The following is a 14,148-nucleotide window of genomic DNA, read 5'->3' on the forward strand; positions in this document are numbered from 1 at the left end:
TTCGGGAGCGGCGCGTGGCGCGTCCTTCTTGGTGATGTCCCCGTCTTCGCCCCGGGAGTATTCTTGCAAGATTCGATAAAGCTCTTCGGTCTTCTTCGGTGGGTTACGACTTAGGGCCCGATTCACTTCTCCTTGGAGAAGACCTTGCATGCATGCGTCGATCACGGTGGTCGACGGTGGGTTGGCAATTTGGCTTCGCACCTTCGCAAAGCGATGGAAGAAGCTTCGGAGGGATTCCCCCGGCTTTTGTTTCACGGCGTATAGCTCGTGAGCCTGCACGGGCTCCTTAAACTTTCCTTGAAAGTTGGCGATGAAGATCTCTTGGAGGCGTTCCCATGAGTGCACGGAGTTCCTCCGCAGATTGTAAAACCAAGTTTGCGCCATTCCGGTAAGCGCGAGCGGAAAGAGGTTGCACATCTCGACGGGACCTCCCTCGGCGGCCCGTATGGCGGTGGAGTAGACATCCAAGAATTGAATCGGATTTGACTCCCCGTCGTACGGCCGTATCGTGGGCGGCTTGAACCTTGGCGGAAAATGCGCGTCTTGGATCTCCCGAGTGAGCGGGTTGCAAGTCGGTCGATTCTTTTGGTTCCTTCGATGGCGAGGTCCTCCCTCGTCGCTTTTGTCGCTAGAGGGGTCGCTTGGAGAATGATCTCGATGTTTTCTTGGAGGGTCGGAGCATCGACGGGAATTCCTTTCACCATCGGCACGGGCTCCGGATTCTGCCACTTGCTCATTTCCATGCACGCTAGGGTCTTGTTCTCCGCGAGGCGCAGCTTGAGGTGGTACCTGGTGGACGCCTTATTCGACCCTGGCGGGGGGAGCAAGGGCTCTCGAGGCCATCGCAAAGCGAGGTTGATGTTGAGGGTGTGTGATTTGGAGAGCGCCTTGCGGCGGAAGCCCCCAATAAGGATGATACCAAGGAGCTCCTTGGGCGATCGCGGCGAGCACTAGTGGAGGTAATCCCGGGTTGGAGGGGTCGTAGGCCGGGACTCCTTGGTTTCTGGCGCGGATCCTCCTGACACCACATTGTTTCCTCTTGTAGGTTCCAAGGGCAGGGTTACCACCGGTCATTGGGAAGGTGGATCGAAGCCCATCGAGCGAGGCATGCCGAGTTCCGTATCCCCTGCGGGGGCGGCAACCGTAAGCAGCTCGCCGATCCTTGCCACTACGTTGGTGAGTGTCGAGGGAGCACCTATGAAAGTTTCGAGCACTTCGGTTCCTTCTGGGACGGCCAGTAGCGGAGGGGCGACCGCGACTTCCGTCGTGGCGACCATGCTTGCGGCGGCGTTCGGATTGGTGATGTTTCCTTCTTCCTCGGGAGCCCCCGAGGCACTTGCTTTCTTCGTTTCAACCGTGTAGACTTCGCGGCAAGTTGGGGACCCGATGAAGTAGGCTTCGTCGGGGCCATTATATCTTCAATTGCGGCGAGGGTTCCCCACGGTCGGCGCCACTGTTGTTGTTCTCGACAACAATTAGAGTAAGGGGTGCCAATGCTCGATGGCACAAGTGCGGGTATAAATGTAGGGCGTGTACGTCGGCCTTATAGCGAAGGTCGCCGTACACTTGGACAAGTTGACACGTCAATATTTTTTTAATAGATTCGGTCGACCCTGCGGGTGCGACTTAATCCTACGTTAGGAAAGGCTTCGAGGGGGTTGTTAGCCGAGGGCTTGGGCCGAGCGGATCTTCCCAAGACATCTTTTGGCGAGAGGTTCGTCGGGGCCGCCTCGTACTTGGACCGAACGCGTCATTCCAAGTATCGAGGTTAGGATACCCTCGGAACTGTAACCCAACCCCTTTCTCCTTCAAGTCCGGGCCAAATGCGTCTTCCCGGATCTCGAAACTAGAACTCTTTGCAAGAGGCTCTAGCTCGCTTCCCTTGAGTTTATTCAAGTTGAGAGTGAGTGATACATGCCCCCATGGGGGGTATTTATAGCCTAGGGGTCCATGACAAATGACCATGGCTACCCTTGAGGGAGAGAGAAAAGTAGGGGCAAAGTGGTAAAAGTAGCTCCTTTGGTCCATAGCTTTTGTGTGCACCATGTGAGAAAGGTAGGGCTTGGTCCATGGTCCACCATGGACTAAGGGCCCCCTACTCTCACCTTTCTTGCCCCCACTCAAGCTCATTTTACCCTTTGACCATGGCATGAGAGGCTTGATTCGTTGACTAGTCTTCCTTTGCCACGTAGGATTGACCGTGCCACGTAGGCGTCTTGACTTGAGCTTGCTACATGTTGACTTGGTCGTCGCCACGTAGGATTTACGGCCCGGCCCATATAAAGGTTTTATTTTACTACAACATGGACTAAAGGTCATCTTTTACCACTTTTCCCTTACTTTTTTCTCCCTCAAGGATAGTCATGGTCTTTGTCATGGAGCCCTATGCTATAAATACATCCATGGGGGCATGTATCATTCACTCTCAACTTGAATAAACTCAAGGAGAGAGGGTTAGAACCTCTTTGAGAAGCTCTAGTTTCGGAATTCCGAAAAGACTAGCTCGGTCCGGACTCGTACGAAGAGGGCTTGAGTTCGAGTCCGAAGGGTATCCTACCCTCACAACTTGGAAAGACCATCTCGGTCCAAGTTCGAGGCGGCCTCTTCAGGACTCGTGCTAGGCGACTTGGGTAGATCGAGTCGCCCAAGCGCTTCAGCTAACGTCTTCCTCGAAGTCTCTCCTAGCATATGACTAAGTCGTACTCGCAGGGTCAATTAAACATATTAAAAAAATATCGATGTGCCAACTTTGTTCAATTGTATTTGTACGGCGACCTTTGTTATAAAGCCGGCGTACACGCCCTTACTTTTATGCACTTGTGGAATCGAGTATTGGCACACCTTACTCTTGTTGTTGTCGAGAACAACAACAGTGTGCATTCTTTCGAGTTTATGTACTAGTAGTGTATTTTACTCATTATTAAAAATTCAATGTTCAACATGATCTAAATCATCTTATATACAAGGAAAGAAAACAGAAAAAAAGGCTATACAACACGCTCAAGGATTACATAACCGATTGCTAACAAGTTATCCATACTTGTTGAATAAATCACGTGACGTTATCTCCAATCGGTTGCACCCAATGCCCATAGAACATTTTAGGTCCGATCTATGTAGCGTGTGCCAAGTCTGAATAACCAGCCAAATATTGAAACAATTCATAATGTTAAAAACCAAGTCATTCCCATAGTTCTAGAGAGATCATATATTGCTGGACCAAAACTTACAGTTTCACACATCATTATATTATTTATATCCACATATTAAAATTCAGAAAGTTTGGAAAATGGAAGACAGAAACACTCGCAAGAAAGCATGTCTGCAAACACATTGCGCTCGCTCGCACTGTATCGGTGGAAATCAATGGAAAAGGAAAAGTGTCAATTGACTTCCCACAGAACAATCACTTCACGGTCGCTGAAAGAGAAAAATAATATAATTATGCACTGATTTGTCATAACTTAATGGACCTAATTCTATGTTTTAGTTTGACCGTTGACTTTGGAGGAGTTGCAAAGAAAGCATACACACTTCAGAAAAAAAAAGGAAAAGCATAAGCATTTTGTACAGAGAATTCGAGCAAGATCGACCCAGGCTGCCCGCTGCCATGGCCGCCGCCCTCCTGCTCTGCATGCTTCTCCTCGCCTTACCGCTCCTCTTCCTCAAGTCCAGGCTCTCATCGCCTCGTCGTGGCCCAGCCCCAGGCGGGACGGAGGCGCGGCTGCCCCCGGAGCCATGGGCGCTGCCGGTCATCGGCCACCTGCACCACCTCGCCGGCGCGCTCCCGCACCGCGCCATGCGAGACCTGGCACGTCGGCACGGCCCGCTCATGATGCTCCGCCTCGGCGAGCTCGACGCCGTGGTGGCCTCGTCCCCGGCCGCGGCCCGCCAGATCATGAAGACCCACGACGCCGCCTTCGCGTCCAGGCCGCTGACCTCGATGCAGCGGCTGGCCTACGGCGACAACGAGGGCCTCATCTTCGCGCCCTACGGCGCCGCGTGGCGGCAGCTCCGCAGGATCTGCACCGCGGAGCTCCTCAGCGCCCGCCGCGTCGCCTCCTTCCGCCCCGCCCGCGAGGAGGAGCTCGGCCGCCTCCTCCGCTCCGTCGCGGCCGTCGCCGCAGCGGCGGCGGCGGCCTCGCAGCCGGTGAACCTGAGCGAGCGCCTGTCGGCGTTCGTGGCGGACTCCACGGTGCGCGTCATCGTCGGCGGCCGGTTCAAGCGGCGGGACGCCTACCTGCGGATGCTGCAGGAAGGGCTGGAGCTCGTGCCCGGGATGACGCTCCCCGACATCTTCCCTTCCTCGCGCCTCGCGCGGCTCGTCAGCGGCGTCCCCCGCCGGATCATGCGCCATAGCCGAGACATGAAGCGGTTCATGGACACCATCATCCAGGAGCACCAGGAGAGCAGAGACTCCGGCGGCGAAGAAGACCTGCTCGACGTGCTCCTCAGACTCCAAAAGGAAGCCGACTCCCAGTACCCACTCACCACGGACAACATCAAGACCGTCATGCTGGTTGGTACCCCGTAGCCTCCCCTTTGTGATACATCCGCAAGACATCAATCCTTGATTAAACAGTTCTTCTGTTTCTTGATTTTTGGTCTTAATTAGGACATGTTCGGGGCGGGGAGTGAGTCGTCGGCGACGACGCTGCAGTGGGCGATGGCGGAGCTGATGCGGAACCCGCGAGTGATGCGCAAAGCGCAACACGAGGTCCGGCAACAACTCGCCGGCCACGGCAACAAGGTGACCGAGGCAGATCTAACAGAACTACGCTACCTGCGGCTGGTCGTCAAGGAGACGCTGAGGCTGCACCCGCCGGCGCCGCTGCTGCTGCCGCGGAGGTGCGGGAGCGCGTGCCGGATCCTGGGCCTGGACGTGCCGGAGGGCGCCATGGTGATCGTGAACGCGTGGGCCATCGGCAGGGACCCGGCCCACTGGGCCGAGCCCGAGGAGTTCGCGCCGGAGCGGTTTGAGGGCTCCGACGGGGGGAGGGATTTCAGGGGGGCGGACTTCGAGTTCCTGCCGTTCGGCGGCGGGCGGCGGATCTGCCCCGGCATGGCGTTCGGGCTGGCGCACGTCGAGCTCGCGCTGGCGGCGCTGCTCTTCCACTTCGACTGGGAGCTTCCCGACGGGGTGGCCGCCGAGGAGCTCGACATGGCGGAGGCGTTCGGGGTCACCGCGCGGCTGTGGTCCGACCTCATGGTGGTCGCCGTCCCCCGTGTCCCGGTTCCCACGGAGTAATTGAATATGCTTTATCTTTGTTCGTTGACTCCGAGCTGTTGAGTCGTGGTTGCAATCCCATGTCAGTACTTTCTCCGTGCAGGCGTGCAAAATTGGCAAAATTTAAGCCTAGTTTTTAGAGCGAAAGCAACGTGGAAGTCTAGCAACACAAGACAGGCACCGATTCTCCAAAACAAAAAACAAGTGCTACGTGCAGTTTTTGTTAGCATCAGTTGCTTCTTCCATCTCACCTCGTTCCGAACCAACTTTCCCCAACCTGCTATTGCTCCTCTTCTTCTATGAGATCTCAGTTCCTCTGCTTCAATCTCTCCTGTCCAGAACTTACTGCCCACGAGATCCCAATTATCCAGCCGGAGGTGAGGCATTTGGCCGCCGGATTCGCGCACGTGGACGACTGCCCACGAGATCCCAATTCCCCAGCCGGAGGTGAGACGTTTGGCCGCCGGACTCGCGCACGTGGACGACGAGGAGGCACTGTGCGCGACGGACAAAGATGCGACGTTGGCGCCCGGATCTGCGCGACGACGAGACGAGACGCGTGACGGACGGAGACGAAACCGCCGTCGGCCGGGAGATGCATTCCCGCGGAAGAAGACAGCCGAGTGTGGGACCGACAGAGTCAACGAGAGTTAGAGCCGGAGCTTCGACTTGATTTGATTCCAGTAAAATTGGTTCTTGACTAACGCTGTGGTTGCTCTTAGTTGCCGGATACTTCTTAATTGAACAAAAAATCACGGCAAGAATTATGGAACGGAGAACTACATTGATAATGTTCGGATCAGTCGGCATTTTGTCAGGTTTATAACAACACTATGTAGCAGGCTAAGCCCTTTAGCGGGGACTTGTCCACAAGCTGAGAAAAGATCTAAGCTGTTTCACGGTTTTGAGAAAATCATGAAACAAAAAAAAATCACCCAATCAAGCATCATAGTCACTTGGTCTCATATTTAGTGACTTCCTATTACATGTATCTAGTCATTTTTTACGCATAGATACATTCATATTTGGACAAATTTTAGTCACTTAACATGGGACGGAAGTATATATTACATATAGTATTACATATAGTGAAGCTATTGCAAAAAGGCTCACCGGCGGCACCTACTTCTCTAAGGGGAGAATATGAACATGGAATAAAGTCTAGGGTTCTCGTGGTGATTTTTGGAAGATAAAAGAGGGAATGGGGAATGGTTCGGGCGAATGATTTTTGGGTCCACGACGAAGATCTAGCACTAAACCATGTCCAATTTTAGTGCTATTTGCAATTTAGCTATGCTATTAGTTTTTTTTCCCATTTAGCGCTAAAGCATTGGATGCTGTAGCGGGACTACTCTGAAACCGCTATAGCATTCTATTTAAAATTTTGGTTTGCTAAGCTCTATTTGAAAATTTCTGGCAACAAGGTAAAGACCACATGTTTTGAAGAAAAAAAAATTAGATTTTTGTTTTGGCATATAGATTTGGAAGCTAGAGGACTTGTAATTACTCGGTGCATATTTGGAATGGTAGTTGATCTCACTTAAGAAGATTTAGAATCCAAGATACTCGTTGTTTGACACGAAGAATACTTTTAGGAATAAAAATATTTCTCTTGCGCGCCAGGGGAAATAAACAATGGGCGTGCCAGTGTACTAAGTACACAAATAAACAGGGAAGCTTGTATTTTATTAATCTCGACTCGGAGAAACAAAATTACATGATTCCTTTACATCAGCGCTTCGTGGCCTGCTAGCGCAGCCAAAACGACTTGGGCGATTGTGTATTCTTGGTTCACGGGGCCTCGGAAGGCTCCCGATTAATTACGTCCGTGGATCGAGTCCACGGACCACCTCCGATTAAGCTACTGCAATGGTCGTCGTCTTCAAGTCCCATCTTCCCCATGCACGGTGTAGACGATAGTGGATGATGAGGTAGTGGAAGGGTGGAGCGGTACGCGCATCGCTCCGACGATGCTTAGCCATATACCTTTGACTTGTCGATGTCCGATGATGAAGATGTCTGGCCTCATCGGCTCAGGCAGATGGGCGGCCTTCGCCTCGTCGATGCCAGGCCTGGCGGTGTCCTCCCTGTGGTGTCGGACGTGATGCATTGCCTTTGCCTCGTCGGTGCCCGACAATGTGGTGTGTGCTGCTTCATCGAAAGAAGACATGTCGTTGGAGTAGCTTCGTCTCGTCATCGCTTGGCCGATGTCGAGGATGTGTGGCGATGTAGATGTTGGAGTAGACGTGAGATTCGCCGCATGGCGACGTTGCTTGATGACGACGGTGTGGCGAGCTTGTCAATGTAGACCTCGTAGCGTCGGTGGCACACACGAGCTTGTCGAGACTCGATCAGGTTGGAGTTGTGTACTTCGACTTGAAGTAGATTGTTGGTGTAGACGTGTAGCGACGTGTCGATGTAGTCGATGTCATTGTTGGGCGAGGAGCCGATGAAGACCCAGCCGCATGTTGGTGTAGATGGCATCCTCGTCGAGTGAGAAGTTGATGTAGTCACCGTTGGCATCGTCTTGGACTGTAGCAACTCCATGGGTGACAACACGTCATAGCGTTGATGTAGACGGCAAGAGGGCCTTGGCGCCGGGCTTGATGGCGCGTATCCCAGGTCTTCGAATGTTGTCGAGTGACGATGTAGTCTTCGTTTTCGTGTGGATCTTGGTGTGTTGCATGCTATAAAAAAAAACAGATTAATCTTTAAATACCTTGGTTATTTTGGAACGCCATGTTCTCGTCGATGCCATGCATGGCTGATGTACTAAGCGCATGAGCATCATATGTGTGATGATGGCGGCACGTCGGCTTGTTAGCGGCCCATGGCGCATCCGCTTCAACTAGGTCGACGAGAAGCATCTCGGTGTTGGCGATGTCAGCCTTGACGAAGGGCGGCGCAGGCTTCTGACTCCTGCATGACGGCTTGCTTGGTGATGATGTCGTATTTGATGTAGAGGTGGCGGCTCGACGGACGTGATGAGGGGCGAGCCGATGGACGGCGCACGTCGAGCTCATGCATGTCGGTGTAGTGCTGCACGTATGCACGGGTGACCTCCGGCGGCGCCGTGTGTGTTGGTGTTGCCGTGCATGTTTGCACCGAAGAACGCACGTACGGCTGCCATGATAGGCCAGATCTCCATGGCCAGCAAAACCTGCTGAAGAGAAGAGAGAAAGAGAGAAAGAGAGAAAGGAAGAGGGAGAGAGAGAGTCACCCGTGGTCCTCCTCACTTAACATTGCAGAAGAACGTCATGGGTGCTAGCTTGTGGTTGATGGCGGGCGTCGAGCTCAGTCTTCTCCACGCCACCGCCTTGGGCGCGCCCAGCCCATCCGCGGCACGGCGTGCTGGCTCCTTGCATAGGACGCCACCGCGGCTCCGCACTCCTTCGCTTTGCAGCTCCTCGTCACCCTGGACGTGAGCGCACTGGTGACGTGCTGGCGTCCTCAGTCCTGGGTTTTGGCCTTCAGTCCCCCGATCTTGTGCTTGATCGAAGTGCCAATTCGCGGACGTGCGAATCGCCGGCTCGGCTTGCGTACGTTGCTGATCTCGTATGTCGCCACAACGGTGGCAGCGACTGACATGGGCTCCTTCTGATCATAGCCCGACGAATATGTTCTGATGTTGGCCTGGTAAGGTGAGCTTGTCGGCCGTGTGTCCGGCACCGTGCGAGTCGTTGCTGTCGACACGGGTGGCTTGCCGCTGCCGCCGCCTTGGGATGCTGGGCGCCCTGGACTCGCCTCTGATCTTGCGCAGCTTGTCGCCGCGGCGCTGGGCGCGTCCATCTTGCTGCCCTCCGTGCAGTTTCTCTGATCATAACCTGGAGAAACAAAAGATAGATAGATGTATGCATTATGTGACCCGGCAGATTCCATCGAGGGCGCCGCTGCACTCCTTGGCTTCTCTTCTTGTGTGGCATGCCGCCGCCGCCTTGGGCACGCTCTGCCCGCTGCTCATGCGTGCTGGCTCCTCGTCCAGGTGGCCGCCGCGCTCCTCCGCGACTTGTGCAGATCCTCGTCGCCCCGGACGTGGGCGCTCCTCCAGCGCCTCGTAGATGAGGCTGCCACGCCCTGCTCCTCGGTGTTGCCATCACCGTGCGCTTGCCGACGTTGGCGCACAGGTGATGTGCCGCCGTCTTCCCCTCTTTTCCTTTGTGATTGAGTTCTCCTTATATAGGCAGGCAGCTACGAGAGCTCTCCAAGATACGAGCTGTTAGCCTGTTCTTATCTACGGATTGAGATGTAGTTTGTTGCGTGCGCCTGCGCCGTCAGGAAGTTGTTTGGCCGCTGCTGATTTCACGGCTGCATTGGATGAGATAAGGATCGTGTACGTTAACCAGCCAGGGCGTACCATGCGTATACAGTTATACACGGCCCTGCAGTACAATACATAGCATGCATCAGCGTGTCGACGGAGTATATACGCTGCTCGCCGGAATAATAATTAATTAGAGGCTAATATATACAATCAGCTCTAGAAACGAGAGTTGTCTTGATACAAATGTACAAATCTATATGAGTTGTGTTTTGGAACGGAAAGAGTAGTAGGAGTTTACCATTAGAAACCTTTTAAAATGATAATAACAAAAATATCATTAGATTTTTTCTAACAAAATGTATATTTGTGTGAGGGACCTCTTTGGTTTGGAGGAAGGGTGGAGAAAAATTAGACCTCTTCTTTTTACGGGGATATATCTCAGGCATATGACTTTTAAGCAAAATGGTTAAATCTAAATTGATGGTATCATAGTAGTCGGATTAATATATGGACACCACTTGTACTCTCTCCTCTCCATCAATAGTCCGGAATCATAAAGAACGATCTAGATCCAACGGCTATCAGCTTATTCCGAACTAAAGATCAGACGTCTTATGTACAACAAAACCGTTTTCTATTCCTTTGCATGACAGAGAAGACAATTTTTTTATGACGCAGTACTAGTGGAATTTCTTTTATGTTCGGTTCGACTTAAGTTGACCATCTTTATTAAAATTCATGTGTTTTACTTATTCTTACGGTCAAGTGATCAAATCTACAAAAATTTCGTCCTTTTCAATCATTTGTTTTTCACATACTCTCCTATCATATTATTGTATTTTTCTATTCCCATGTTTTCAGAGCATTAGATCATTTTAAAAACCACTAGATATTTTACAGTCAGATCCGCCTATCGTCTCGCGACCTTGGACAAGGAGAACGCGGACCAGAGCTGCTCTAGTGCAAACCCAGATGGACATCGCCCTATCTGGAACGTAATTTGGAAAACCAATGTGCCACCTAAAGTCAGGGTCTTTGCTTGGAAACTTGCGACGAACTCCCTCGCAGTTCAGGTACTCCGCTCTAAACGCATCAAGAAGACTAGCCCGTTGTGTTCGATCTGTGGAACTGAACCTGAGACTGCATTTCATGCCATCATGTCCTGCCCCAAAGTTGTGGCTCCCCGGCAGCGCATGCGTTCTGACTGGGAGCTTCCAAGTGAAGTGGACCTTCGCTGCAGTGGAAAGGATTGGATGCTTGTCCTTCTGGATGCTGTCGATGCTCTGACGAGACAAAGATTACTCTTTCTGTGGTGGCGGGCATGGCACCTGAGAAACGATGCTGTCTTCAGCAAGGGCCTCGAGAGTGTGGAGGCCTCGGCTAGATTCATATCCAATTACTCAGTGCTATGGATCATTTGGGTCAGTCTGACGAGGCGCTTATCAGTTGTTTTGGTGATCATACTGAATCTATGGCAGCTGCTCCTCCCGGGGACTCTTCTGTGCCAAAGATACCTGACAATATTCGCACGACATGGAAACCCCCTGATCAGCTTTGGACTAAATTGAACACTGATGCCAGCTACATCTCGTCCACCGGTGAAGCCTGGTGGGGAGCTATCCTCAGATCGAGTGAGGGAGATGTCCTGTCAACCGCCTGGTGCTCAATCCCTCACTGCTCCCTCAGCCATTGAGGCTGAGTGTCTTGCCTGTGTGGAAGGATTGCGATCTCTGTGCTCTTCCGTTGACAGTAATCTAGTTGTGGAAAGCGACAGCAAGACCCTGACCAAGACGATTGCCACTGCTAATTCCGATCGCTCAGACATCTGTTTTAGCCTCCGCTCGATCGCGGCCTCCCTGTCCAGACTCAACAGCTCAAAGGTGAACTGGGTACCGCGGATTGAAAATGAGGCGGCTCACTGTTTAGCTAAGTTTGCTAGGGAAAAGTTTTCTTCAGGTTTTCTAGTTGGTTCGTGCACGTGTCTACTCAACAGACAATGGCTGTAATTCTATCTTTGCCAGTTAATATAGTTTTTCCCTTAAGAAAAAAATGATGACGCCAACAGCTTCGTCTTATACAGGTATGTGTACGCTAGTACATGATCGACACACTGCAAGGCAACAGGCACGTGAACCAGCCCATGCTTACTCGAACCAGCCCATGCTTACTACGCCAGAAAAGGACCAGAGAAGCAACACACAGCGGTACACCACCAGGCACAATACAATAGCCCTTACTTACTCGATCGGCACAGGAGCACGTGGCACCGCGACCAGCAATAGATCAGACCGGCGGCGCGTGGTGAGCCCACCCTCCTCGGTCATGTCCATCTCCTCCGGGACCATCGCCTCCGGCAGCTTCCAGTCAAAGTGGAACAGCAGCGCAGCGAGCGCAAGCTCGACGTGCGCGAGACCGAACGTCATGCCGGGGCATATCCTCCTGCCGGCGCCGAACGGCACGAACTCGAAGTCCGTCCCCTTGAAGTCCCTGCCGCCGCCGCTGCCTTGCTCCTCGAACCTCTCCGGGACGAACTCCTCCGGCGCGTCCCACTGCGCCGGGTCCCGGCCAATCGCCCACGCATTCACGAGCACCATCGCGCCCTGGGGCACGTCGAACCCGAGCACCTGGCACGGGCTGCGGCATTCCCGCGGCAGCAGGAGCGGCGCCGCCGGGTGCAGCCGGAGCGTCTCCTTGATGACGAGCCGTAGGTAGTGCAGGTTCTTCAGACCGTCCTCCGTCACCTTGTCGTGGCCGGCGAGCTCCCTCCGGACTTCCTCTTGCGCCCTTTGCATCACCTTCGGGTTCCGCATCAGCTTGGCCATTGCCCACTGCAGCATCGTCGACGAGGTCTCGCTGCCCGCGACAAACATGTCCTGCATTCAGAAACAGAGGAAGTCAAGGTGGTGACGGATGGCTTTTGATTCTTATGTGACCCTGGCAAGGGTAAACAGAGCTTACGAGGATGACGGCTCTGATGTTCATGGTGGTGAGGGGATACTGGGAGCCCATGTCCTTCTGGAGCCGCAAGAGCACGTCAAGCAAGTCCTCGTGTTCGTCCATGCCAGCGGCAGCGGCAGCGGCGGCTCTGTTCTCCTGGCGCTCCTGGATGGTAGCGTCAAGAAATGCTAGCATGCCGCGACGGCGCTCCTCGGTCTGGCCGGGCACGCGGCTGAGGCGCATGGCGAGTGGCCACGAAGGGAAAAGGTCCGGCAGGCTCATCCCTGGCACGACCTTGAGCCCCTCCTCCAGCAGCCTCAAGAACTCGTCGCGGTTTTTACCCCGGCAGCCGGAGATGGCGCGCACCGAGGAGTCCGCGACGAACGCCGCTATCAGCTCAGACAAGTTAACCGGCCCCGTCGCGGCGGCCGACCCGACGGAGCGGAGCAGCCGGCCGAGCTCCTCCTCGCGGACGGGGCGGAAGGAGCTGACGCGGCGGGCGCTGAGGAGCTCCACGGTGCAGATCTTGCGGAGCTGCCGCCACGCGTCGCCGTAGGGCGCGAAGACGACGCCCTCGGCGCCCTGGAGCACGCGCCGCAGCGTGGGCCCGATGGGCCGCGACGCGAAGGCGAGGTCGTGGGTCTTCATGATCTCCCGGGCCGCGTCGGCGGAGGAGGCGACCGCCACGGGCACCTCGCCGAACCGGAGAAGCATGAGCGGGCCGTGGCGCCGGGCCAGGTCGCGCATGGCCCGGTGAGGGAGCGCGCCGGCGAGGTGGTGCAGGTGGCCGATGACCGGCAGAGCCCATGGCCCCGGAGGCAGCCGCCGGCCGGAGTTGCACGGCCTCCCGCGTGACACCTTCAAGTAGAGGAGTGGTATCATAACTAGGAGAGCTAGGAGGAGGAGGTAAGACGGGAGCTCGGCCGCCATCGCCATGGCCAGTGCCACTGCCACAGCCCACAGTGGCTTAATTAGACTTCGAGCTCGGCTGGGTTTGTCGGGAAGTTGTTGGGAATGGACCAATTAATTAACACTAGTGAAGTGTGAATTGTGATCTGCATTAGGATGTTAGTGGCCTTTATATATACGGAGTACCATAGTTTCTCTTGCGCAGCACGCTGATCGACTTTTTTTTGCAGCGACTTCTGGGCAACTTCTCAAGATGATTGAGTAATTGAGGTGGGGGTGTTCTGTTCTGTTTCCCTTTGTTCTGCGCCGGCGCTCTTCGCTAACATTGATTGTGCGTGCGTCTTGCGCTCCACAGCGACACTCTTCAGAGTAGAATTGCTTTCCCTTAAAGCTCCAAACGATTTCTTTATATAGCAGCCGGCGGTAACCAGTAGACACCGTTGCTGGCCAGATTTTTTTATCGGTGACTCAGATACAATTATCCAAAATAATTTCTTTAAAGGAATGGTGATTTGAGATGATAAGCCATGATAATTAATCCAAAATAGGTCCCCTCTTTTTTGGTACTTCATTAGAGGATGGCATCACCCCTACATTTATGTATTTTTTCCTGGAACTTCAGAGGTGCAAAAAATGAAGAAATCTCTAGCTCAACCTGTAGTCTTTTGGCTTTTGGAATCCACAATGGTGCTTATTTCCTAAAATAAGAGTTAATTATGCACTAGTACAGGTAGATACCGTTGTTTCGTTTGTAGAAAATACAGTTAAGCTCTATTTTACATGATATAAGATGCCTTGGTATGTCACAGGCATT

At 53.5% G+C, this 14,148-nt stretch overlaps 2 protein-coding genes across 2 annotated transcripts; one reads left to right on the top strand and one right to left on the bottom strand.

Annotated features, from left to right (window-relative positions):
* Positions 1–3,564: 3,564 nt before the first annotated feature.
* Positions 3,565–5,325, top strand: LOC100838001 (premnaspirodiene oxygenase). Its single transcript, XM_010235621.3, has 2 exons — positions 3,565–4,519; positions 4,616–5,325. The coding sequence occupies exons 1-2, from the start codon at positions 3,611–3,613 to the stop codon at positions 5,246–5,248; spliced, it is 1,542 nt and encodes a 513-aa protein (XP_010233923.1). The 5' UTR covers positions 3,565–3,610; the 3' UTR covers positions 5,249–5,325.
* Positions 5,326–11,474: 6,149 nt separating this feature from the next.
* Positions 11,475–13,472, bottom strand: LOC100838300 (premnaspirodiene oxygenase). Its single transcript, XM_010235622.3, has 2 exons — positions 12,447–13,472; positions 11,475–12,361 (listed from the first exon to the last, which is right to left on the bottom strand). The coding sequence occupies exons 1-2, from the start codon at positions 13,359–13,361 to the stop codon at positions 11,726–11,728; spliced, it is 1,551 nt and encodes a 516-aa protein (XP_010233924.1). The 5' UTR covers positions 13,362–13,472; the 3' UTR covers positions 11,475–11,725.
* Between the last annotated feature and the right edge of the window lie 676 nt (positions 13,473–14,148).

The sequence above is a fragment of the Brachypodium distachyon genome, chromosome 3, assembly GCF_000005505.3.
Source record: "Brachypodium distachyon strain Bd21 chromosome 3, Brachypodium_distachyon_v3.0, whole genome shotgun sequence".
Taxonomy (NCBI): Eukaryota; Viridiplantae; Streptophyta; class Magnoliopsida; order Poales; family Poaceae; genus Brachypodium; species Brachypodium distachyon.

Bases quoted from the DNA above. Each gene is read 5' to 3' on its own strand.
- LOC100838001 (XM_010235621.3), top strand. From the start codon at position 3,611: ATGGCCGCCGCCCTCCTGCTCTGCATGCTTCTCCTCGCCTTACCGCTC. The intron at 4,520-4,615 runs GTTGGTACCCCG...GGTCTTAATTAG, and splicing joins ACATCAAGACCGTCATGCTG to GACATGTTCGGGGCGGGGAG.
- LOC100838300 (XM_010235622.3), bottom strand. From the start codon at position 13,361: ATGGCGATGGCGGCCGAGCTCCCGTCTTACCTCCTCCTCCTAGCTCTC. The intron at 12,362-12,446 runs GTAAGCTCTGTT...TTCTGAATGCAG, and splicing joins ACATCAGAGCCGTCATCCTC to GACATGTTTGTCGCGGGCAG.